The sequence below is a fragment of the Condylostylus longicornis genome, unplaced genomic scaffold, assembly GCF_029603195.1.
Source record: "Condylostylus longicornis isolate FDR11 unplaced genomic scaffold, ASM2960319v2 ptg000043l, whole genome shotgun sequence".
Classification (NCBI taxonomy): Eukaryota; Metazoa; Arthropoda; class Insecta; order Diptera; family Dolichopodidae; genus Condylostylus; species Condylostylus longicornis.
Genome location: NW_026578012.1, coordinates 153,706 through 178,630, shown reverse-complemented (window position 1 = coordinate 178,630; position 24,925 = coordinate 153,706). Strand labels below are relative to the sequence as shown.

The 24,925-nt window shown below is 24.5% G+C and overlaps 1 protein-coding gene across 1 annotated transcript in view; it reads right to left on the bottom strand.

Annotated features, from left to right (window-relative positions):
• The window catches only part of LOC129610038 (putative uncharacterized protein DDB_G0277255), a 183,390-nt gene that overhangs the window by 39,078 nt on the left and 119,387 nt on the right, over positions 1 to 24,925 (bottom strand). The window contains exon 4 of the mRNA XM_055522355.1: positions 9,064 to 11,378. Within this exon, the coding sequence (XP_055378330.1) occupies positions 9,064 to 10,091 (1,028 nt within the window). The 5' untranslated portion in view covers positions 10,092 to 11,378. The remainder of the gene's footprint in view (positions 1 to 9,063; positions 11,379 to 24,925) is intronic.

Below are 24,925 nucleotides of genomic sequence, written 5' to 3'. Positions count from 1 at the left end.
TTTTTTGCTTTGTTTTGTGTCAAAATTTTCTGATGACAGAATTATTTATTAGGTTATCCATTTTAAATACTTTTTATGCTATTTACCTTTAAACATTTATAATACAGCTCATGGAAATTTTAATCCTATGGTAAGCTCTAATTCCGGATTTCAAACCAAAAACATAAAATAGGAAAAACTTTTGGGAATTCTCGATATTTTTTTTTTATGAAAATTCTTTTTAGATTTCATTAGCTAGTTTTCAAGAGAATTTAATTGATAGTGATTGCGTACATGAACTTTATGAACAACATAACTATAATAGAGGAAAATATTCCGAATTTTGGACAAAGAGGATTTAAATAGGATTAAAAGAAAGAATATTGTTTAGTAAAGAAAAATTTTAAAAAAAATTTTATATAAGATTCAATGAACCTGGTAGGCATTTTATTGGATATCTCAATGTTTACCAGCATTGACACAGAACTCTTAAAATTCTTTTAATATATAGGTAAGTAAATATTAGATCTCACAAATTAGTTAGGTATTGATGATACAAATTTAGATATATTTAATGTTAATCTCGTAATAAAATTTAACAATATCGTATAAATAATTTTCAAATTTAGTAATTCACTTTATTGCCAGATTGCCAGGATATTCCCAAATTAATTTTATTTGATTCAAATTTACACAATTTTATCAAATTGGATTTTCCATAATTTATTTTTATTGAAAAACAAAAAACACTTCCAATTTTTCATAAAAATTTTTTTTTTTTTGTAAAAGAGTTGTTATCGAAAACCGCAATAATAAAAACTGTTAGGTTTTTAGATTTAATTTTTTTTTTACCGTATTTGAGGCTTTTAAGGTTTTCAATTTGGTTTGTTTTAGATATGTGAAATTCAATAAAAAAAATACAAAACCATTTTTATTTTTTATTCCTAAATTTAACCAATTTTTAAACCATTTTAATGTAATTAAGGTAAAATAATATAACATTATCGTAAACATGTAAAAAAAAAAACAATGAAATATGCAATTTAAATTTAAAAAAAAAAATTCCTTTTCAATAAAATTTAGTTTAAAACCACAAAATAAAATTGAGAACTCCTGTTGTTTCTAATTTGAATTTTTATCAACCAAATTAAAAGTTAAAGTTAATTATTAGTAGAAATGAAATTAAATTAGTCTTTCCTTGGTTCAGCTTATTAAAAATTATCATTAGGAACTTGTTAATGTAGAAAGAATTAAAACAAATTATATTTAAATATTAAAATCTTTTACAATATATTGAAGTTTTATATATATTGAAGATTCAATATATTGAATCTAAATCTGACCATTTACTGAAATAAATTGTGCGCGAATATTTGTAAACAACCATTTTATTCCGAAAAATATTTGAATTTTAAAAGAATAGACAAATCATATAGAAATATTAGAATAAAATGGCTGAAATTTTTTTAACTTAATTAATAATTTGTTATTGTAGTTTTAATTTTTCGAAACAAAATTTTTACTTTTCAAATTATTAAAATTAAAGAGCATATTTGTAAACAAAATGTCGAAAGAGAAAAGAAATCTATTGAATATGCCAAACCAGAAAATCGACACTATTTGCCATTGCATTACTGAAAACAATATTGTGTTTTTCTGTATTTATAACAAAGATAATAAAAGCAATTTTGAAAAATATTTTTACTGGTTTGCGTCTTTGATTTCAAATATAATTTTGAGTTTATGCTGTGTATTTTTTATTGAATTTCATTAAAACTCTCATAATCCTAAAGCTCACTACAGTATGCAAAATTTTCAATATAATTGCTTTTGTTATAATTTAGTTTATTTTTAATAGATTCAACTTTGTACATTATTAGTTCTATCTTAAATATTACAATCTATAAATCTAAAATCGCTTTTACATATTTTTAGAATCAAGCAAATTTTCAATTTCCCTCAAAATAGTGTAGGCGTTTAAATTAAAAATCTTATATAATAATCTTTCCATGAATAAGTTCATTACACAATTCTTTTAAAAATCGTACCCATAACAGATACAGGAACTCAGTTTTGCATTACAAAATTTACTTATACAACACAAGATAATAATTTTTTTCCGTATATCCTTTTTTCAAAATTACGTAAATTTCAATTGCTATTCCCCTATAAAAAAAGCAAAAACAAAAATTAACTCAAAAATTTTACAAATTTATATTGGACAATTAAATCCTTCTTAACATAAATAAATTTTCACCACTCAATACAACATTGTATTCAATGGTTCTGTTTTTTTTTCATTTTATATTCGAGAAGAATCTAATTAGGACTACCATTTCAAGTATATTATTCATGAAATTTAATCAACTTTGAAAATCAATTCTTCGAAAAATTTAATTTCATTTTTTTTTTTCTCTTGTATTCATTTTGATAATGTAATTCAGTTATAATTGTATTCTAAATTTCATTTTGTATTATAAAAGAAGAAAATAAAGCATTGTTGGTAAGTTTAAACCAAAACAAAAAAAAAAGAACAGAATTTTTGCATCGTCAACTTTAATTACAAATTTTCAACTTTCTTTCTTTTCAAATGAAACAAACAAAAAACGAATTACTTATTTAGAACAGATGAAAATTATAATGGAATTACTAACCGTATTGCATATACGAGTAATAAGAGAAGTCGTGTGACAGCATCAAATTTCAAATGGCGAGAAATCCACTTCTCTATGGTAGAGAAGCGCATAAACAAACTATTGTTAGTGTGATATTAGTCTGTTGGTTTCTCAAAAACTTCACCTTTACGATGAGATGATTTTACATTTTTGAAAATATTGGGTAAAACATTTCATATGTAAGCGTCATCTGACATACATGATTTTTGCAGAAATCAGGGATCAACAACTGAACTTTTACTACAGATTGAATTTACATTTGTGCTCATCAAATATAGAGAAATAATCAATCAATATTTCAATTCTTGATATTCTTTAAACCGGTATTAATATTTCAAATTTTTGATATTAAAATATCGAACTAATAAATTTTTTTTTTGGGAATATCAAGACTCGGATATCTAACTTCCATTTTAGGGGTTATTTTCACATTTTTCACCATATCTAAGAAATTATAGTTGAAGTAATTTTTTTAAATTAAGTAATTTTTTTAATTTAAACATTTGAGTTCTGCTTTAACACCGGAACCTAACTTTGGAATTTTTTAGGGAATTCAACTAGCATTATGCATCCTTTCTTAAAATCAAATTTCCATTTTTCTGGGTGAATTATCTGATGAAAGCTAACTAAATTCCTTAAAGCTAGAAAGAAGTGTTTAAAATACATTTTCATAATCTTGTACAACACCTGATCGCTAATTGAAAAATACAACACTATTTGCGGTCGATAATGTGCTGACCACATTAAATTATTTTTCATTTTACGTTACTGAAAAGAATTGTGTTTTTTTTTTCAGTATTTATAACAAGGATAATAACTACAAAAACAATAACAAATAAAAAATATTGAAATTTTCATCCGGTTATTTTTGTCCGGCCAAAAAAATATACCCAAAAATTATTCTATATCAATCATATAAAAACAAAAAAATAAAAAAAACAAAGCAAAAACCAGAAACAAAAAAAATTCTCGTAAAATTATTGTACCATTAAATAACAATTAAAGAAAAACCAGCAAAAGACTGGTAAAAAACACAAGAAAATTTTTAGCAAAACCAACCCACCAGTGTGAGTTGAACCAGTAATTTTAACTCAAAAAATTATAAAATGTTACAAAAATAACCCACAATATATACAAACTCATAGAATTCATGTACAACTACTTAGAATGTATACGAAATTTACGAATCTGGCATTAAACCAGATGAAAATATTTTTCAGTTTTTTTGTTAAAAATTATTTTTTCCTTGTTTTTCATTTCTTTGTTAGGTTTTCTTATTTAATCTCCTTTATTTAATAAGGGAAGGGTTACTATTTCAATTAGAAATATTACATTGTAAACAAAAATATTAAATTTTTAAAGTGAAAATTTTGAATTATTTGAATTTAAAGAAAATGTTGAGTTTATTATTGTGCAAAATAACAACTGGGCATCTAAATGCCCTAAAAAATTTACTAGAATAATTCACTCTTTCACATACTGTGATTAAGAGTACAGAATTGTAAATTGAGCTTTTCGATTTTTCATGTTTTAATTTAAGACCACCCAGTGTAATATTTTTACAATATTTAAGTGGGCTAAAGAATCACACTTTGAAAAATTACATACAAATTTTTAAGAATTTTGTTTTTAAGACTACAAACTCTCCCAAGTACTTAACACATAGTTAACACATTTAATAAATATTAATTTAGTAAGCGTTCGATGAACAATTTATTTTACTATTGAATTTATAAATTGTTAGCTGATACCACAGAATGGGGTCTTCACTGGTGGGGCACGAAAGGGTGCCATCATTCGGAGGTGCTTCTTTCGGCGTGCACTAGCGGATTCTCCGCATAGTTGATATGGGTAAACAGTAGCCGGATTCGCGCTGTACCCGAGTGGGTTATCTCTGCCCCACTCAGTTCCCTTGGAATCTACAATCTATAAATGTAGCTGATACCTTAAGATTAAACGCTTCATGGTTTCTTTTAGATTATTAAACAAATTTTCTTATAAACATCTGAGAATTTTTAATTTTCAGAATTTGTTCTTAATTTTTCTTCAGCGAAAAAAATCGTAATTACTTCTATTAATTCCGTTTTTTCATCTTACATAACCATTGGATCTTATAACACTTCTTATTATACTTAAATATACCATTGGTTCTTATTTGGTTCCTAAAAGTAGGCAATGGTACATATTAATAATAGGATAATTTTTGATGTAATGTTGTTTTGTTTCATTTGATCTCTGTCTATATAATAATTTTGATTGCCAAAAAACGGAATGTTTTATCATTTAAGGGAATTAATTCAATATTTTCAAGTCTAAAATTCGTTAAACCTTAAATTCAAGGATTGGTTCTTCCCTTGTTTTCTTTTTTAATTGTAGTTATTAAAATTGATGTTTACTCTTCAGATCTTTTTAAGGTTTCTTTTCTCTTATTAAAAATTTCAGGTATCAAAGTACACAAAAGCTTAAAAAATGAATGTTGTGATTTTGGGCCAAAAATTATAATTAAAATTAAAAATTCTTTTGGATTGCCTTTTTTAAGGCAAAAAGGATTTTATAAGTCGTGGTAAAATCTGTAAATATTAATTAAAAATTGAAAAATAAATTTAAGAAAATAAATTTTTAAAATGTTAACTATAAAATATTTAAAAATTTATTAAGGCACCGTGAGGGTTCTAAAATTTTCTTTTGTGGATTTTTTTTTTGTTAAAATGTGTTTAATCAAAGACAATCTTTGATAAAATTAAAAATCAAAAAATTGTTAAAAGTTTTAAATTTTTAATATTATTGGTACTTAAAGTTCTCAGAACAGAAAATTTGAAAAATATTTTGATGATGAAAAAGAAAAATTTTAATGCAAAATAATCCCCTGGATTTCCCTAAACGCTTCTGAATGCTCCTGCCAAAATGATTTTAACATAAACTTTTTTTTCCCTAATTTCTTTTTATTTTTTGATTAATTCTCCAGTAGATATACACAAAAATATATGATGCACGATACACAGGGTGATTGAAATTTTGTTTATCGCAAATTTTCAATGAAACATGACAAAATTGAACGAAAGGAAGCAATTGTTATTAAATCGTATTTGTATCATGTCGAACTGCTTCGCTGCCTCTGTTTTATGACACAAAACTTAAGTCTTACGAAATTATTTACGAAAGAGTGAAAAAAAGGTAAAAACACGTACTAATTTTTATTTCATATTCATTGTGCTTTTATATTCATATTTCTATTCTTATTGTATGAAGTTTTAATTTTCAAGGATTAAATTAAAACGGTAGAAAAAATGGTCCTTATTAAAAAAGTAAAAAATAATTTTTGGCTTAAAAACATTCAATAAATACTTTTGCAAAAAATTTATTAATTTCAATTTAAAAATAAATTCTTTATGATTAATAAATTAAAGGATAAAATATCCTTAGCATTCAATATATGTAAGCCTTATTGTCTCACTTTTCATTTTCTTTTCTTTTTGATGTACAAAACACTATTACTGTGTATGAAAATGTATTTAGTATATTTATTGACACACTCCGAAATTATATAATAATCCGCAAGTGTTTGCTCAAGAATACGTAAATTTCATTTGATTTTTCGCATACGGACGTAACACAATATTTATACTTGCTTATATATTTTCCATATTATAAAATTTTCATAATTTTCCTTTTGGTAATAATAAAAAGACAAGGAACAACAAATAAAAATTTTTTCATTGCAATTCATTCACCTGGAATGCAAATAATAATTGAAGTAAAAAACTTTGTTTTTTCGTTATTGAACAATTCGATGATGACTCTATTGTAGAATAAGAAATATAGAATGCTGATACAAAAAATGTTCACAGTGAAACACTGGAAATAATAAAAGTGAAAAGTTTAATTAAGCAGCACTGTATTTGATTTCAATGGGACTAGATAATTATTTTATAGAAAAAAATATCGGAATTTTAATTTCTAAATTCGAATGAAAACTGAAATAACATTAATTTCCAAGAATTTTAATGAGAATTTGTTCATTCGATAGGATACTGGTGGGACTACCTTTTCTATATCATCTGCATAGAATTTTTTAATAATAAGAAAATAATTTGTTTCAATTTTCACATTTAAATAGTCTTTTAATGACAATTTATTTACATTACTCGCAGTAAAAGATTGTACTTTCAACATAAAGCAAAATTTCGACTATACTGGGTGGGTCAGAACTACTTTTAAGCTCCTCGAAACTGATTCCTTAGAGTTTTTTTTAGAAGGAAACAATTCGTGAAAGAAGGAGGGAGAACTCGGACCATTAAGAATAGTATTGCATGATTATAGAAAATTAAATTCTGCCTGACAAATATCCATAATAGCTTCGAAGCTGTTGACCAACAATACTGTTTTGAATAGAACTTTAGAATAACATAGTTGTATTTACAGATAGATAAATAATTATTTACGTAAATTATTTGCCTTAAAAATCAGAGAAAAAAAAATATAATTTTAAAAAAAGGACATGTAAATTTCATTCCTTTATTTTTTCTTTTCAAAATTTCCTCCATCGAACATTATCATTTAAAATTTAAGACAAATGAAAGTACAAGCTCCAATATTTATGTAGTACTCAATATACCAATGAACACGAAATTTTACATGTAATCTTTTAAATAATAAATAATGTCATTCTCCATAAAACCGGGTAAAAAACAATTGATTTCGTTTTTCAATTTACCGAATAGTTACACTCTGACTTATACTGCTACAGAATGTTTACATATTCCAAAAAAAAAGAAAAAAAATTACTGAATGATTAAAAATCAACAAGAAAAACAACATACCAGTGAAATAAGGTAACCGAAAAACATAATTAAAATTAACAAAGCGGAAATGAGAGCAGAAACAAAATAAATAAAGTTGGGTCAAACCAATGGTTTGTATTGTAGCACTTTTCCCTTCAACAAGTGAAAATTCTGCTTTTAAATACAGTCTATGTATAGCTATCACACTATTAAAATTATTTTCATTCATATACAAAACTATTTCTAGGATTGCATATATTTAGGATGACGCATGTATGCAGTCTTTGAAATAAAGCAAAAATTAATATAAAAAGGGGTTAATATAATGCTCGATTTTAAGGGTTAATTGTGTGAGTTAAGAAAAATAATTATATTTTTTAATTTTACGGAATTTACCGTTAGCTTTTTGCGTTTATAAAAATTTGGAAAAGCTTGCGGTTTCGGAAATATAAGGTGTCAAAAATTCAAATTTTACGAATTTCAAGAGGTAATAACTTGAGAGGGGGTGGAGATGGAAAAAAATTTTCTTCCAACAAAATGAATTATTTATTAATATCTAAAAGCTCCTAAAAGTTCAAGCTTCTACAGTCTGGGGTCTAGAAGAAAAACGACATCAAAAATTTGGAAAAAAAGGACTTTAAATAACGGTAAATTTGAGCGGCCATTTTGTTTTTCTTAAGTTGAACTATAGTATACCGCGCAAGGGGAAGCAAGCCACTGCCTTTCTGCGTTTGCAAAATTTCAAAAATGCTTATGGTTTCATTGCAACAAATATTTAAAAAAGGCCATTTTTAGGGTTTTGGGGGGGTATAACTTCTAGAGGGGGGGAGATAGGTAAAAATTTTGTTCTACGGAAATAAGTTTCTAGTGAAGATCTATGTACGTATTAAATTTCAGCTTTCTATCTTCAAAGGTGTAGAAGTTTTGTAAACAGACACACGGACAGACGGACGGACGGACGGACGGACGGACGGACGGACGGACGGACAGAGTGAAACTAATAAGCACTTTTTTCAAAAAATTTTTTGGAAAAGTGCTAAAAAGAAATTCATTTCTGTTTCCTTAACCAATTTCAGCGCGGATACATAACATAAACACATTTGTATTAACATGCGACACAAAAATTCCATAATCCATTGAAAATTATACAAAATTTATTGGAATACACTGCAAATATTTGCACGTGTATCAGAAATTTTTTTTTTAATTTTTCCTTATACTTGTTTTATAACAATAAATTGCATGGACATGAAATTTTGTTAAAGGTAGAAAATATTGTAAAATTGAGATTTTAAGAGGTTTTGTTCTTAAAATTTGTGTTATACACGCAAGGGTATCTGAATTAATATAAGAGTGTATTTAAGGAAGCGAATTTGTTAATTAAAGTGCCTACATGTGAAAGTAATTTTCTCTTTTTGAATTTCTCGAATTAATTTTTTAAATTTCACTTATGTTAAATTGGTTTATTAAGGAATGTCTTAATACCGGGCCGATTATAAAATAAAAGTTATTATAATTGTTAAAATTGAAATAATCATGGATCTTTTAATTTTCTTCTTACTCAAATTAATGATAATAGAATTATATAATTTATACAATATGAAAAAAAAAAAAATTTCTAAACTTACCCTCCACTAGCTGGTAAATCAACATATAATGGTCTTAATGGTGGACCCATTGGACTACCAAATGGTGGTCCCATTTCTAATAATGTTCTTGCCATAATACGACTCCATGTTTTTGCACCACCCATTATTGCAACAATAAAATAAACAGCATCACTACGTTCCGGAAATATTGGTAATTCATTAATATTTGATAATTGTGGTGATGGTAATTGTTGATTACGTAATAATTTTCTATCTTGATGATGTAATTGCCTTGATAATTTTATTGATGATCCAGGCAATTCTGATGGTAATGATGATGATGATGATTCAGAATTTGATGATGATGTTAAAGATGGTAATGGTACTGATTCTAAAGATAATTTTGATAATTTTGATTTTGAATCACCCCTTTTTTCAAAAGACAAAGTTTCAATACTTGATAAATCTTCAATAGTTTTTTCCACTGAAATATCATCATCATTATATTTCTGTTGTTTAACAGTAGATGGTGATATTGTTGTTGTTGTTGATTTTCTCGTTGTATTAGTATGTTGAATATTATTGATGACATTTTTATTATTATTATTAAAATTACTATTATTATTATTATGATTTTCTTTTAAAATATTTTTTGAAAAAACTTTATTTATAATTTCTCTTTTATCTGTTGTTGTTGTTGTTGTTGTTGTTGATGATGATAATGATGGTGATAATGATGAGAATGTTGATGATAAAGATATTGATGATGATAATAATATAGGTGAATTTGTAGTTGTAGCTGTAGTATTAGCCGTTGTTGATGATAAATTTGATTTTTTAATATCATTTTTATAATTAGAGTATTTTTGGTACTGTTTTAATTTTAATTGTTGTTGTTGCTGATCTTGTTTATTCTCTTGTTGTAAATAAGAAAAATTTTGTTGATTTCTCTCTTTATTTATAAATAATAAAGAACTATTTGTACTAGGTTCAGCTATTGATAATAGTATTAAACTCGTTTGATTTAAAACAAGAAGAATAATTAAAAAGTTTCCATTGGAGAACATTTTTCATTTAATGGTAGCTTTTGAAATCTTATTTTTTTTCTTTAATATTTTTTTTTTTTTAATTTTAAATTTTATTTATTAATTAATTATTTATTTGATATTTATTTATTTAATTTTTTTTTTTCTAATTTTTTAAACCATTTTTCTGATTTTTATTTTAATTTTATTTAATTATTTCAAATATTATTATTTTTTTTAAATTTAATTTTTTTTTTGTTTCTGAATTTAAATGATAAAAATTTTTGGTCATCTACCAAAATTTTTATTAATGTCCATTGCGTCAATTTTCGTATTTGACAGCTGACGCTAATGTAAGCAAAATTTTTTTTAATTTTAATTTTCACTTTTATCGTTCCGTTTCTCTCTCTCTCTCTCTCTTCTCTTTTTCTCTTAAATAAAATTTTTATTTTTAATAAGCATTTTATATTTATTTATAACTGTAATATTACAATATTTTTTCATTAAATGAAATTTTTGAGGTTATAATTTTGGCATTTAAAAAAAAAGAAAATTTTAATATTTTTATGTAGTAGATTTGTTTTCCACTAGACTGTTAACATTAAGTGTTACCACAAATTTGTAATAATTTCAAAAAAATAATGTACAAAATAAATTTTAAAGAAATCGAAATAATTCAACTATTTCACGGGTTTATAAGTAGTTTTTTTTTATTAATACTCGTAATTTACAAAATTATTTAATTACAAAATAAAAAGAAATATTAAATTTTAATTCAATTTAATCTTTTCTATTTCTGTTAACTTTGACTTTGACTAAGTTTTTGCTAAAATTTCAATATTAGATTTTGTAATATTTTATTTCTTAAAATTTAGAAAAAAAAAGCAATTTATTTAAAATTAATTTTATAAATTTTAGTATTGTAAAAAAGTTAACTTTGGCGCGGTATGCAGTTGTTCTTGTCAAAAATGCTAAATTATTTTATTCATAATTTCTTGAAAAACCAAAAAACACTAAATAATAAATAAGAACGTAAAAAATTAATTTTTATTAAACACTTTTATTTTATTTATTTTTATTGAAATAATTATTTAAATAAGAATTAATATTAAAATTTATTCAGCCGTTTTCTATTAAAGTTATCATTTTTACTATTTAAATATAAAATTTTTATCATTTGAAATTAAATTTTTTTATAAAATTTTAAAATATTTTCCATTATTAATTTTATTTTATTTTTTAAAAATATTATAGAAATATTAATTCGTTTCTCTAGTATATTTGCTCTTGTATTCAAATTTCAGCATATTTTTAGGTTCTATTGTATATCTGAAAAATAAAAAAAATTATATTTTATTGTGTTTAGTTAAAATTAAATTAATGCTATTAAATTGCATAAATGTGAGTTTTTTCGATTCGATTACGAAATACTTTTCAACAATGTTTTCACAACCATCTCACAAATTTTATATTGTTGTTGCCAGAAAATGTAAAAAATTTGGTAAATTTATTTCTGTCGTGTTGTAGTCGTAATTCAGAAATAAAAGTAAATTTTCGAAAACCGTGCTATTTTGGCAATTAGTTCAAAACACCAGTAGTAGCCAAAAATAGTTTATAATATCCCGTTGCTCTTCAAAATGAAACTAACAGTGCTATGTCACAAATTATTGAAAGTTTTTTTCAAGTTCTAATTTTTTCTGCAAACATTTTTTTAATCTTAAATTGTGCTGAAAAAAATATTTGGCACAAAAGGTATTCCGATAAATACATAAACATTTTACTGATGTTATAGTCTAGTATGGATGATTTTTATGATAAATGAAGAAGAAAAGCTGTTATAAACTGCGAGAAGTTAATATATTAAGAGATAAATATCAAGTGTGATAATGACTGATAGCTACCCATAAAAAAATGATTTGAGTTTAAAATATTTTTTTTTTTAAACTCACCTTCAACACAGCTCTGTGATGCTCTGATGCCTGAAAAGGCCTAACATAGACAATAAAAATTAAAATGCCTTTTAAAATTTCTGATACTAAAATAGTGTTGATCGAAAAAAAATGCAGTCGGATTTTTTAAAATACTTCATAATTGCATTGTAATATTTTTGTCAAATTAAATTTTACTACTAATGAATATTTGTTACAACTACTATTCATTTCGAATAATTTTCCATTTCACTTAAAAAAGTAAATATTAATCAAAATAATTGCAAGAACGTCAAGATGTAATCAATAATCTTAATTATTTTATTTTACCACAATCTTAAACTAAAAAGTTTATTTTTATTTTTTTATCAAAATTTCTCGAGAATTTCATTCAAATAAAGCCTTCGTCCTTCTTATACAACATTTACATATAATTAAAAATCCTTGAAATACAAATATATTTTATTCGAAAATTAAATAAGAATATATATATATAATATATATATATAATTTTGTTTTTGCGGTTTTATCTTATTTAAATTTAATTTCTAATTTTTATTTAAGAAAAATATTTTAATTTAAATTTAATTTGAATAGTGTTTTAAGACCATATTTATTAAGAAGAAAAACACAAGTAATTTCAAAAAATTTAATTTCTCGTATTTAAAATGAAGAACTTGAGGAAGTTGAAGAAGAAGAAGAAGAAGAAGAAGTTTTAAATTAAAAATAAATTTCACTTTGAAAAAAGTTATAAGCAATTAAATACTTAAGAAATTCTTTAATAAATTTTCATAATTTTATAGGAGGATTTAACGAAATGTTTTGAAGTTTTGAGATCTTAAAGTGTGTATATGATGGGGAAAAAATTTTTCACAAAATGAAAATAACTGGAAAAGACAAACTGTTACAGCAGAGAAATCAAAAATTTATAATTTTTTTTTTGTTTAGGATTTGGAAGGACATTAAAATATTGTAAGGACAATCGTTTTTTTTTGATACGCGATATTTTGTTTTTGATATTAGAAAATAAGGTCAGAAAAAAATGTCAAAAATCGCAAAAATATTTTTTGTTTTAAAATTTTGACACAAGATGGATGGAATACTGGTCTTGTTATGCATTTTCCTATTTCTCTTCATTCATATTTCTGATATGAGCAACTTAGAACAAAAATTTCTCTTTGAAAAATATGGGACAACTAAAAATAAGTCATTTGATTGTGTCTTATGTAAATTTAGCTGTATATTTTTTTCTAAAATTAGATTTGGAACTTTAAATTTCTAATTTACTCCATGAAATATTTGGCTATAGTATTTAAAAATCATAATTAGAAAAGAGTTACAATTCAAGGAAATCATTAATTTTCAATTTTTCTTCTTTAATCTTCAGAAACAAATTTCAAAAACTTCCAATTGAGTGCATTGTTGAAAATGATGTCTTTGTTATAAAAATTTTCAATATATATAAACTTAATAAATTTTAGTCATATTCCTGGAATTTCAGTTGATTCTATTGAGACAACTACGAGTACATAACTTGAAAATCTTAGTAAATAATTTCAATTATAATTTTTGGGCTCAATTAAATCAATTTTATATTTAATTGTAAATAATCTTTTGGCGATCTAATTTTAATTAATTTCAAATAAAATTGAAAACCCCCTTACATAGTATACTACAATTGGTATTCTTTAAAATCAAAATTAAATATTTAGCTAGTAATCAAGTTTTTCATTACTCACTGATTAAATTTCCTTTCCCTATTTTCATTTTCGGTCAAAATTTTTAATTCATACAACCGAATTTAACAATATTCTTTTATTATAATCAGTTGTTGTTAAAATTCGATTATTTAATTTCTGTTATATTAAATAAGGATAACCTCAAAATTTCTCTAAATTCTTCTTCTTCAAAAACACAAAAAAAAAGGGAATAACAAAATTTATTTAAGAATTAAATTGGAAAAAAAAAAGGATTATCATCACCGTTTTAGAAAATCTCTTAGAGGGCTTTCAACACACAAAAAAATAAACAACATTTTCTTATGGGTATACAAAAACAAACCAATTATTCACTAAAAATATTTACTCATTAAATTAAATTTACAAAAAAAAAACAAGAAAAACAGGAAAAACAAGAAAAACGTTCATAATAAATAAAAAGCAACACAGTTAAATCTTTTCGGATTTTATCCTTTAATAAGAAAACAAAAAAAAAAAACGAAGGAAAACAGGAAAATATTTTTACAGTTTTATAAAAAAAAATTAAAGAAAATGATATTAAATGAAAAGCAAGTAGCGTCAACTTCAAAAAACAAAAAAATTAAAAATGCCTAAGAAACAAAGTAATTAAGGAGTAAAATGAAAGCGCTGCTATGAAAAATCAAAAAATGAAACCAGTAGTGATCCTTAAAATTATCCTTTAATACAAAAAATAAAGATTTTTATTATAATTTTGTTTTTTTTCTTCGCGAAAATTTTAAGAAAAGACGAAAAGGCAAAAAACATGGAAAATAAATAAAAACTGAAAAAAAAAAAACAAATTTGAAGGAAATGATAAGGAAAATTGCATGCGGATTTCAAATTTTCATTTATTCTCTAAATTCTTTAATTTCTTTGTCATTTCACTCGTTTCCGAATTTCAACGGATTTCAGTGAAAAATAAAATTTATTTGATTATTCGTTTTTTGTTTTGTCTTAAATGGAATTTATTTTAAGGATTTTAGTGCTTTCTTTATGTACAATAATTAAGTAAAAACGAAATGTGAAAGAAATTGATTCACTAAGAAAATCTGAAGAGGATAAAAGGAATCTGTTTGGTTAACATAATAAATGTGCCGTTTTGCTACCATTACCCTACGGTTACCTGTTATTGGCTGTACGATTGCAGGTTTAATATTTAAATAACTAAGTTCTCTTGAAGAATCTAACCAAATTCCCAATGCTAATTTTCGATGTCTCTTCCAAATCTACTGAACTTGCTTTACCCCAAGTGACCATTCTCTGATCCCAGTTAGACTGGAATATTCGTAGAGAAAGTGAAAAATAGTCCCTTTCTTGTCTATTTCCAATAGTCTAACCGTACATTCCATCAAATTGTTCGTTGTGTAACGTGTAAGGCTTTGCACCTGCCATCGGCGCATAATAGATAATGTCCGTATTGATGGGAATATGAAGCCGTTTCATTATGGAAAAATCTGTGACTGAGCCACCTCTAGCCATCTCATCTGTCCGTTTATTTACTGCTATATTATAATGGCCCATAAAAGTGTACCACAACCGTGAATGCATACTTCCGTCAACTTGCAAGAGCCTTGACTGCTTCCAGTCTACTGTTATTAAGTGATGTTGGAGTTTTCATTATCAAATTAATTAAAATTTAAAAAAAAATTTTTGGTGGAAAAATTTATGTAAAATCAAATTATTTTTGCATTTCTCAAAGAGTGTTTGGATGCACTAAAATTTCGATAAAATTTTAGCAAATTAAATTTTGCTTCAATAGCCGAAAATATATAATTTCATTTCCATATGTTCAAATAACTTAAGAGGATAAAATAGTTTCTTAACAAAAAATTTAACAGACACTTGTTAAAACAATTCCAATCTTGCATATTATTTGTACCTACCTTATTTAATATAGGAAAATCCTTTACTATTTGACATGAGACTTGAAAATAAAACAAAATAACTAAAAGTGACTAACCACTTCTCATATTTCTTTTTATAGTGTTACAAATGATCTGCTCCCCCATTAAAAATAATCTATATATTCTCCATTTAACTTTTCTAAAATAAATTTTTTTCAGTAAAACATTACTCAGGTAACAAAATCGGATGGAAAATAAGATTTCAAGGAAAATTTATTAACAAAATGAAAAATAAAAAAAAAAACAAAATGAACAAAAATTATTTAATTTTTTTTTTCTTTTACTTTTTCTGTTCATTGTTTCGTTAAATATCCTGGACTACTTCATGAGAAAAGTTAATCTTTCTGGAAAAATTTTCAAAAAAAAAAAAAAATAAAAGTTTGGATTTTTAAAAAATAAAATATGCATAGAAATAACAATAATAGGGAAACAATAGGAAATGTGAACAGGATGTAAAACAGGATTCAAATAAGAATAATAGAAAAGAGAGTAGATTAAATTGTTAAGCTCTTATTTTTTAACACAAAAACTTTTATGCATTTAATGATAAACTTGAAAACAAAAAAAAAATTTATATGTTTTTGTATATTGGAAATTTCCTTTTCTAAATAGATCATTGAGAGCAGTTAAATTCTTAATGATTTATTTGAAAATTAATTTATTAACGCTGATAAAGAGCATTGTATGCAGTTAGTATTTATAAATCTAAAGGAATGTAAAAATGCTACATGTTGAAGAATTGTTGTCGTTTGGATAAATCACAATGATTATTAATGATAACAAATCTGTGTGCAAAATGGTAAAATTTCATTCTATGATCCGATTAATGCTTGTCACTGAAAAATTGCATAATAGTATAATTACGAATTAGCTTCGTAATTATTAGATACCGTGGGAAATAATCCAGATTTCAATTAATCCAGATTCCTGATGATTTTTTGATAATATTTAAATGTAGTTATGGAAAACTACAAGTAGAAGTTATTCAAATTTTAAATATTTTTCTTATTTTGAAGAAATTTTAAAATATTCGGATCAACAATCGTACCGGTACGCTAAATTACAAAGTGTTTTAGAAATCCTCTAATAGTGGAATTTTATGTAATTTTCCTATGAAAGTAAATTATTTTTTTTTATATAATTTCTGTATGATTATATGCCGCCGAACAACGTTAATCATTTTATGACAAAATGCTGCGTTACCACATAAATATTCGGAAGGCCTACCATATTCAAGTAATATTAGAGTTTTTCTAAACAAAATCTTGAGTTTTCAAATGGTAAAATCAATATTTTTATCTCTTTTTCTCTATATGTATTCTAATTGTTTTACGGAATTCTATTAAAATACAAAATAATAAGAGCAAGATTAAAAAATTTCTAAATAGAGCATGAAAAAAGTAGAAACAAAAAGTAAAAAAAAAATGGGAACATGCAGAAATATTGTAAATTATATGAGGGAAATTATACAAGTAGAGTATTTTGTTTCTTCCATTTATTTCAACATCAATTCGATTTAATTATGATTTTACAAAATTAAGATCAACCTTTTAAGATTCAATGTAAGTAATTAACTTCAATTTACCATTGTAATTCAAAAATAATTCAAACCTGAAATTCTACTTTAATTCTTAAACAAATAAAATAAATAATTAAATTTATTTTTTAAATGTGAATTTTAATAATAATTAATTTTTAATATAAAATAATTAAAATCTCTTTGAAATAATTTTCATCCTGTTGTGCTTAGTAAATTAAAGAAATTATCCTGATTAATTTTTTTTTGTTTTTGTATGAAAACAAAACGCTAAATTCTAAAAATATCCGTGATTGCCATCATTTTCAGGAATTTTAAGCTCACACCTTATTCAAGGAAAAAACAAAATCTTAATTATCCTTAAAATCCTTCAAAATTTTCTAAATATAAAAATAATTTAAATTAAAAGTGAGAGTAAAACTGTTACAATTTTTTTTTGTTTACGGAAATTTTAATTGATGTTAATTTTAACATTATATTATGTTAATTTTTAATAATTCTCTTACAAAATTTAGATTATGAATGACTCGTAGACATTATGGGCCAACTTTATTTTCATTATAATATTAATTCAATTTTTTGTCAAAACTTTTTGGGCAAAATTTGCTCAAATAATGATGTTGGTCAATAATTTGCTCAAATAATGATGTTTCTTATTCGCTAACATGAATTATATTAGAAAGGGAATTATGTTCAGGAAAAATAAATTAGTAATCGATATTATTTACCAATTAGTCTCAAAACTTAAGGTGGATGTAAAGTATCAGTACCAGATTTTTAATGCTGATATTGATTGTGAAGACAATTGTTTTGATATTGAGCGTGTGGACACTTGGATTCGAGGCTCAATTGAAGTCACATCACAGGCATTTGTGTGATTTGAAATGCTATACTTGAAGAAAGTTGTTTGGCGATTAAATCATCTAAATTTGTATTGTCCTCGCTTATTTTGGCTATAGTATACTATCAGCTTTTTAAGTCTAAGTTGCGGTAAATTATAATTATTAATAATAATAATAGTAAATTGCGGTCCTTATTCCAAGGAATTAAAGATACGATTGGCTTCCACTTATTTAAACAACTTCATGCTTCTTTTATTATTTTTAAGATTTAAACATTATCAACATAGTCTTCCAAATTTTATTGAAAAATTAAATTTCAAAACTGTCTTAGTTGGAAAAAATATAAACTCTTCGAATTTAAGAAAAAGTTTCGTATATTAGGACTACTTAACCGCCCGACAAGTTCAAAATAAAAAGTAATGAATTTTAGTTTTAAAAACTCTCTACGTTTTTGTAATTAAATTTATTTTATTTGACACTTGAACTTCTTAAATCAATCTAAATTGCAAAAAGACAAGACAACTTATACTTAAATATTCTATTGCAATTTTTTTGTATGTAACTTTAACAGAGTATGCATACACATATACATAGTTTTGACAGTCTCAAGTACAACACTCTATAATGTTAAGTAATGTTAATTTAAATTTTATTTTTTTTGTTAAGCTCAAATGAGTTTTAATAAGAGAGATTCAAAATATGTTGGGAAGACATGTTAAAGAGAAATAATAATAATAATAATAATAATAAAATGCTACACTAACATGACACTTATAATTAAATAATAAAATTCTCTCTACTTTTGAGCGCGCATTCAAGTTATTATCAGGAGTATAGGGGAGAGAAAATTTTTTGTGTTGTGAAAGCGAATATTTCTCAATTCTTATGACAACAAACACATTGTTTGAATTAAAATGTTGCAGTATTTTCGGTATTTCTCTATAGCAAATATAATTAATTAAAAAATAAAAAATTAACTTAAGTAACTAAGGGTTGTAGAGAAAATTTTAGTAAAGAAAAATCTTTAATACTCAAATAATAATTGTTATCCTTTTTTTTTTTTAAAAAAAGTTTTCATTTTCCATTATAAAGTTTTTCAACTATTTCCAGAGCCTTTTCTATACCAAAGGGTACATATGGATGTGCCTTTGTGTGCGACAAGAAATCTTAATTCAAAAAGTTTTTATTTTTCCTTTTTACTAAATAATAAAATTATTTATAATAAAATTTTTTTTCCTTTTAGCCTGTTTTGTATATTTTCTCTCTCCGTGTATAAACGCCTGTGTTATTCATGAATGTGGAAAGAACTTATAATGAAATTGAGCATATTGTGGTCCATAAAAACAATAAAAAATTATTATTGTTATTACGAGGGTTAAACCTACTTGGTGACAGGACAATATTGCATATTATTTGTCTACACTTAATGGTTTCCGGTTTCTGAAATCTGTTTGTGTGCCTTATTACTCTTATTATTTTAAAATATTTTTTTTTTTCGTTATTGTTATTATGCTTTGTTTCACTTACTCATTACATTTTTAGTGTTTCGTGTTTTTGTTTTTTATTTTGTACTTTTGGTTCGAAGTGTTTGTTAACATGTGTTACAATGTTGATCCTTTAATATTTTCCTTTTTGATAGCGTGTTTTCTAGTTGCATTTATTTCCTTTTTTTTTTGTTTTGTTATTTTCAATTCACTTCATTTTGGAAAAACTCCAAAACTATTTATTAAAGATTCAAGAATACTGCAACATAGAGTTACATTTAGTATACAGTGAGTATTAAAGTCAAGTTATATTTTCCGATGTGTGTATATATGATGTACAAGAGCGCATAGAAAGAATAGAAAAATTTACTGCAACAACATGAAAGGAAATGTTATCTATATATTTCTGTAACTGGTATTTGTATGTGACTCTAGAATAATATGGTAAAAAAAATTGCATGAAAAAATTTAAACTTGCATTAAATGGACAAAAATATACTCAAATTCAGTATTGTAGCAGTAAATATATTATTAAAAATTGAATAATATAATTTAAATATTAAATTCAAATCAAAAGGAAAAAAATTTTCTTCTCTACTTTATAAAGTAATCGGGTTTTATCCTTAAAGGGATCATAGAATTTTTCTTTTTATATTCTATATAATAAAAATTCCTTTGGGGTTTTTTTCCTTCTTTAAATCCTTTATGGTATGTACCTACTGTTTTTAGAAAAAAGTGTTGAATTTAAAAGCAAATAATAAAATAACTATATGAAAATTAAATTGAAAATTTAAAATTGGATTAACACTTTATATTGGTTAGGTTTGCGTATTAATTAATTCAAAAGAATCGGACATGACTTAATCCTTAGCTAAACTAAGCCTTATTCATTTCATACGGACACTAATGAATGATTAAGTTTATTACAAGAAAATTGTTTTTTGCACCTTCTTTCCTTTTTAAAATTTTATCGCCTCACTTAGTAAAATTTTAATCGTCGGTATTTTATATTTCGAAAACGGCAAGGGTTTTCCGAATTTCTATAAAGGCAGAAAGCAAACAGTAAATGTCTTTCCAACACAAAATATAATTATATATTCAAACTTTCGAAATTAATCGTTTAATTCGACGGAATGTTAAATTTTCCTTAAAATTTTTTTTTCTCCCCCAAAAATATGCAATATTTTTATATTGCATAAAATAATTTTTATATACTAATAAAAATATTTAAAATAGAAGATTGTGTTTTAAAAATTATTTTTTCAGATTTACAAATCATTGATTTGGTCCAAATTTTATTTACTTTAGGATTAGTGCCAATTTAGTAAGCAAATTTGTATTTTCGCTAGAAAATTTTTAAATCTTTATTAATTAAATTCACAACACAACTAGCTATTTGGTTTTATTTTTTCATCATTTTAATGTTTTTATGATTTTGAAATAACAATTTAAATATCCTTTTGTACGTGTCCAAATTTACTTCTATAGTAGCTACTTACAAATTCTGACTTAACTTTTGTTATATTTCAATACAAAAGAAATATGAAAGTCCTTAGCTAAAATTTCTACCTATAGAATATTAAAAATTCATTTTATAGCTTAAAAATTTTTTTCTTTCTAACCCAACTATTTCTATGGGATTTTACTTTAGAGCTGGAAACTTCAATTATGTATTCATATACAAGTAATATTCAAAGATATCTTTATATACTTAGGTAATTTTCGTAAAATTATCAAAATATTTTTTTGTTATTATAAACCACTATAGATCCCACCCCCCCCCCCCCCCCCTCTTTCAATTTCATTACAATTTTATTATCCATTTTTAATTATTTTAGTTACTTAACACATTATTTTAATCCTTAAACCTTTATTTAAACATTCTTGATAATCTTCCTTATATAATAACGTAGTTGTACATAATATTATAATCACGTAAAGAAAAAAAAATTATTCCCAAGCAGGAAACCAAAAAATATTCTTATCGTTTATATACAATTTCCTCAATATTTAAATAGCAAAAAAAAAAATTTATAATAACATTAACACGTTCCTAATTAATAAAGTGGTTTAACTTATATGTTATGTTAGATGAATGCAAAAATTCTACTGCCATTTCCTTTGTTTTTTTAACAATAAGGGTTAAAGATATTTAAGAATTGTATTAATTACTAAAACTCTATTCTCTAATATGTGAGTGTATATGTGAGTAGACTTAAAGATTTAATATATTATGTATATAAGTAAATTCCATAGCGTATCCCTATTAATATTATAATTTTGTTCAACCTTTTCTTTTTTTTTTGCATATATTAATTTTAATATTGACTTTTTGATAAGGGACCAAAGGTTAAAAAATTTTGATTATTTTTTAGTAATAATTTTTTTTTTTTCTTGTTTTGCATAAAAGGTGTATTCCAGTGAATTGAATTTGGTATTAAAACCATATTCAACGTAAATTTCTCGACTCAATTCTTAAGTTATGTAAAAATATTTCTTAGAAATTCAGGATTAGTAAAGCTAAAAAGGGTAGTTTTATTTTTCTGGTCATCGCATTATTAGAATATGCTGAATTTTAAGATTAATTCTATAATCTAAATTATTCGATTTCGAAGGGTATATTTTAATTATAATCTGTAATTTTGTTGAAAAATTTATTTTAAGCTGATATTAATATTTGTTAGCCTAAAATTATGCAAATTTATTAAATGATTTGATTGTGTTTACCTACCCAATAATTTTCTTTATGCATGGGTTCGACTAGAATTGTTGTTTAAGATTATTCTAATATCCTAATATTCAGTATCAAATTTCGTGGGTAATTTCGTGGGTAATTTCGTGGGAAATCTTTAAAGATTGGGTTTTACATTTGCTTGTTGAATAACCGACGTTCTATCAAAATAATTACTGCAATTTTCCTTTAATTATTTTGTATAAAAAATTGTGTCAATATTTATTTCTACTTTCCATTGATAATCGAGAAAATAAAAATTCTCACTGGAATTTTTTCTTAAATGACTTGCAATTTTCTTGTTAACTTTTTAATTCTTTAAAGAATCGAGAGTATAATTTTTTTGTTTATATAATATGAATCTATGTATGTGTGTATGTTAACACTTAATACACTTTGTTCTATTTGTGTTACCAATTTTTTTTTTTTTTGAATACTAAATGTCATATTACTCTTATTATTGTAATTTTCATTATCATTATTGTTACGGTGACTTTGGAATTTAATACAATTGGGTATATGGAAAGAAAGAAAAAAAAAAAATCAAAATAATAAAAAAACAAAAATGATTTTATGGTTATAAGGAACCCTTTATAACGGTATACCAATGATTCTATGAACAAAAGTTAAAATTATATGTGTGTATGAATGTGTGTATATCTGCATTTTATATTTTACTTAATGTTAATCATTTCAGTTATGGTTACATTACAGATTTTCAAAGATTTTAAAATGATTTTGTTTCTTTTTCTAAAATATAAAAATCATGTATAACAATTATTTAAAAGATTATGAAAGAAAAAGGATAGATAACATGGAGAAAAAAATGTGAATGTCAAAGTATATAGGGAGAACAGTAAAGAACAAATTTCATGAATACAAATGATACTTTAAAATATTATGTAATCAGATTACATGATCCTTAAATTGTTTTCTTCAATATTTTGGATTCAGAACATACAAAAAAAATGTTTTTTTTAGAACAAAAGTAGAATTAAATTTTTGTTTTAAAGCTATTCCAAGTTCTCTTGTTTCTTATATAAAAATTTATAAAATTGCTGTTATAAGAGAAAGTACCATAATATTTATGTGTTGAAAGAGTAAGTTAAATGAATAAAGTGAAATAAAGTAAATGCTTTATTAGTTTTGATTTCAACGAGAAAATTGAATAATAAATTTCAATATGAGCATAAAGTATGCGACTTATTTTAAGCATAAAATTTCTCAAGTTAACATTACCTTAAACTTTTATAGATTCATAAACTGGCTTGATTTATTTGAGTTATATTAATAAATTTTAGAAAAATGTAAATGCTTATAATAATAACGACTTAGTAACAGATTAAAAATTAATTTTACAATAAAGATTTGGTTTGACATACAAGTTGTTATACTGCAATAAATTCGAAATATTTTACTAGGTCACCGCAGCCATTCGTGACTTGTTGTAGTGTCCTACGCTCTCACCTGCAATACCCCTGTTCCAATTATAAAATTGAAGATATCCCTAAGTGAATTCGACTGCAGCTATCGAACACCCAAAAAACCCTGCACAAGGCAATTGAGGCGCCGGACTGGATTGTTGCAAAGAATGTGAACGCAAGTTTTGTCACCGAGGCCATAAAATCTGCGCAAGAGGGGAGAATGGAAGAAATACCTTCGCATGACGGCATTCCGCCCCAAGCAAGCAGATAAGCCTAGATTTCATGGCAGAAAAAGGCAATTCACAGAAAGGCAGCGGACGTATAAAGTTAACTCCAGATTTCTTCCGTTACAGCCTATCGGCAACCTCGTTACCCACATGGACATTGTGGCTAAGCACCCAAATAAGCGTGACGCTATTTGCTGATACCAATTGTCTATATCCTACAGTTTTATACTCGATCTTAGATTAATTTTTCAGAGTAATGTTTGTTTAATTAGTTTTTTGAGATAGCCAAAAAACTAAATTGACTAACCCTCTTGCAAATTCAAATGCATTAACGACGGGAGATCCCGTGGATTAAGTTTTTATTAATTTCATTTCTAAAATACCCATTAAGCTAAATTTAATTAACAAAACCCGAAATATTCCAAAATTAGTAACAATAATTTTAAAAATAAATCAATATAAAAGTGTCTTTATTCCCAAAATAAAACATGGAAAATCGAAATTAATTTTACGATCATGGAGTTTATAAAATTCTATTTGTTTATATGTTCTACACAATCTTGGTATTCGAAGAAATTTTAATTATAAAAAATGAAAAATAATATTGTTCTTGACACAACATCATTATTATGCATAACAGTCAACATAACATTCACATTATTATATTTTTAAGCAAATACAACAAGGATTTACAGTTCAAATCATAATTCGATCAAATTCTAATTTTTCAAACCATATCATCATAAAATAATCTTAAAAATGAACTTGTCTTCTCATTATTATAATATTATTTACACATTCCCAAAAAATTCTTAACAGAAAAAAATAAGTAAGTGAACAAAAAAAAAAAAATAACAAAAAATCAAAATCCTTTAATACGAGACGGCATTAAAATAAAAAGATCTTATAAGGATTCTTGATTTATATGGGAATAAAAATAAAAATAATCTACACACACAAACGACAGAGCATGCGAGTATCAAAAAAAATATTCAAAAATGAAATTCATATTTTATGGTGCCTGTACACGTAAACAACTCACAAATTTTTGGGACATCAT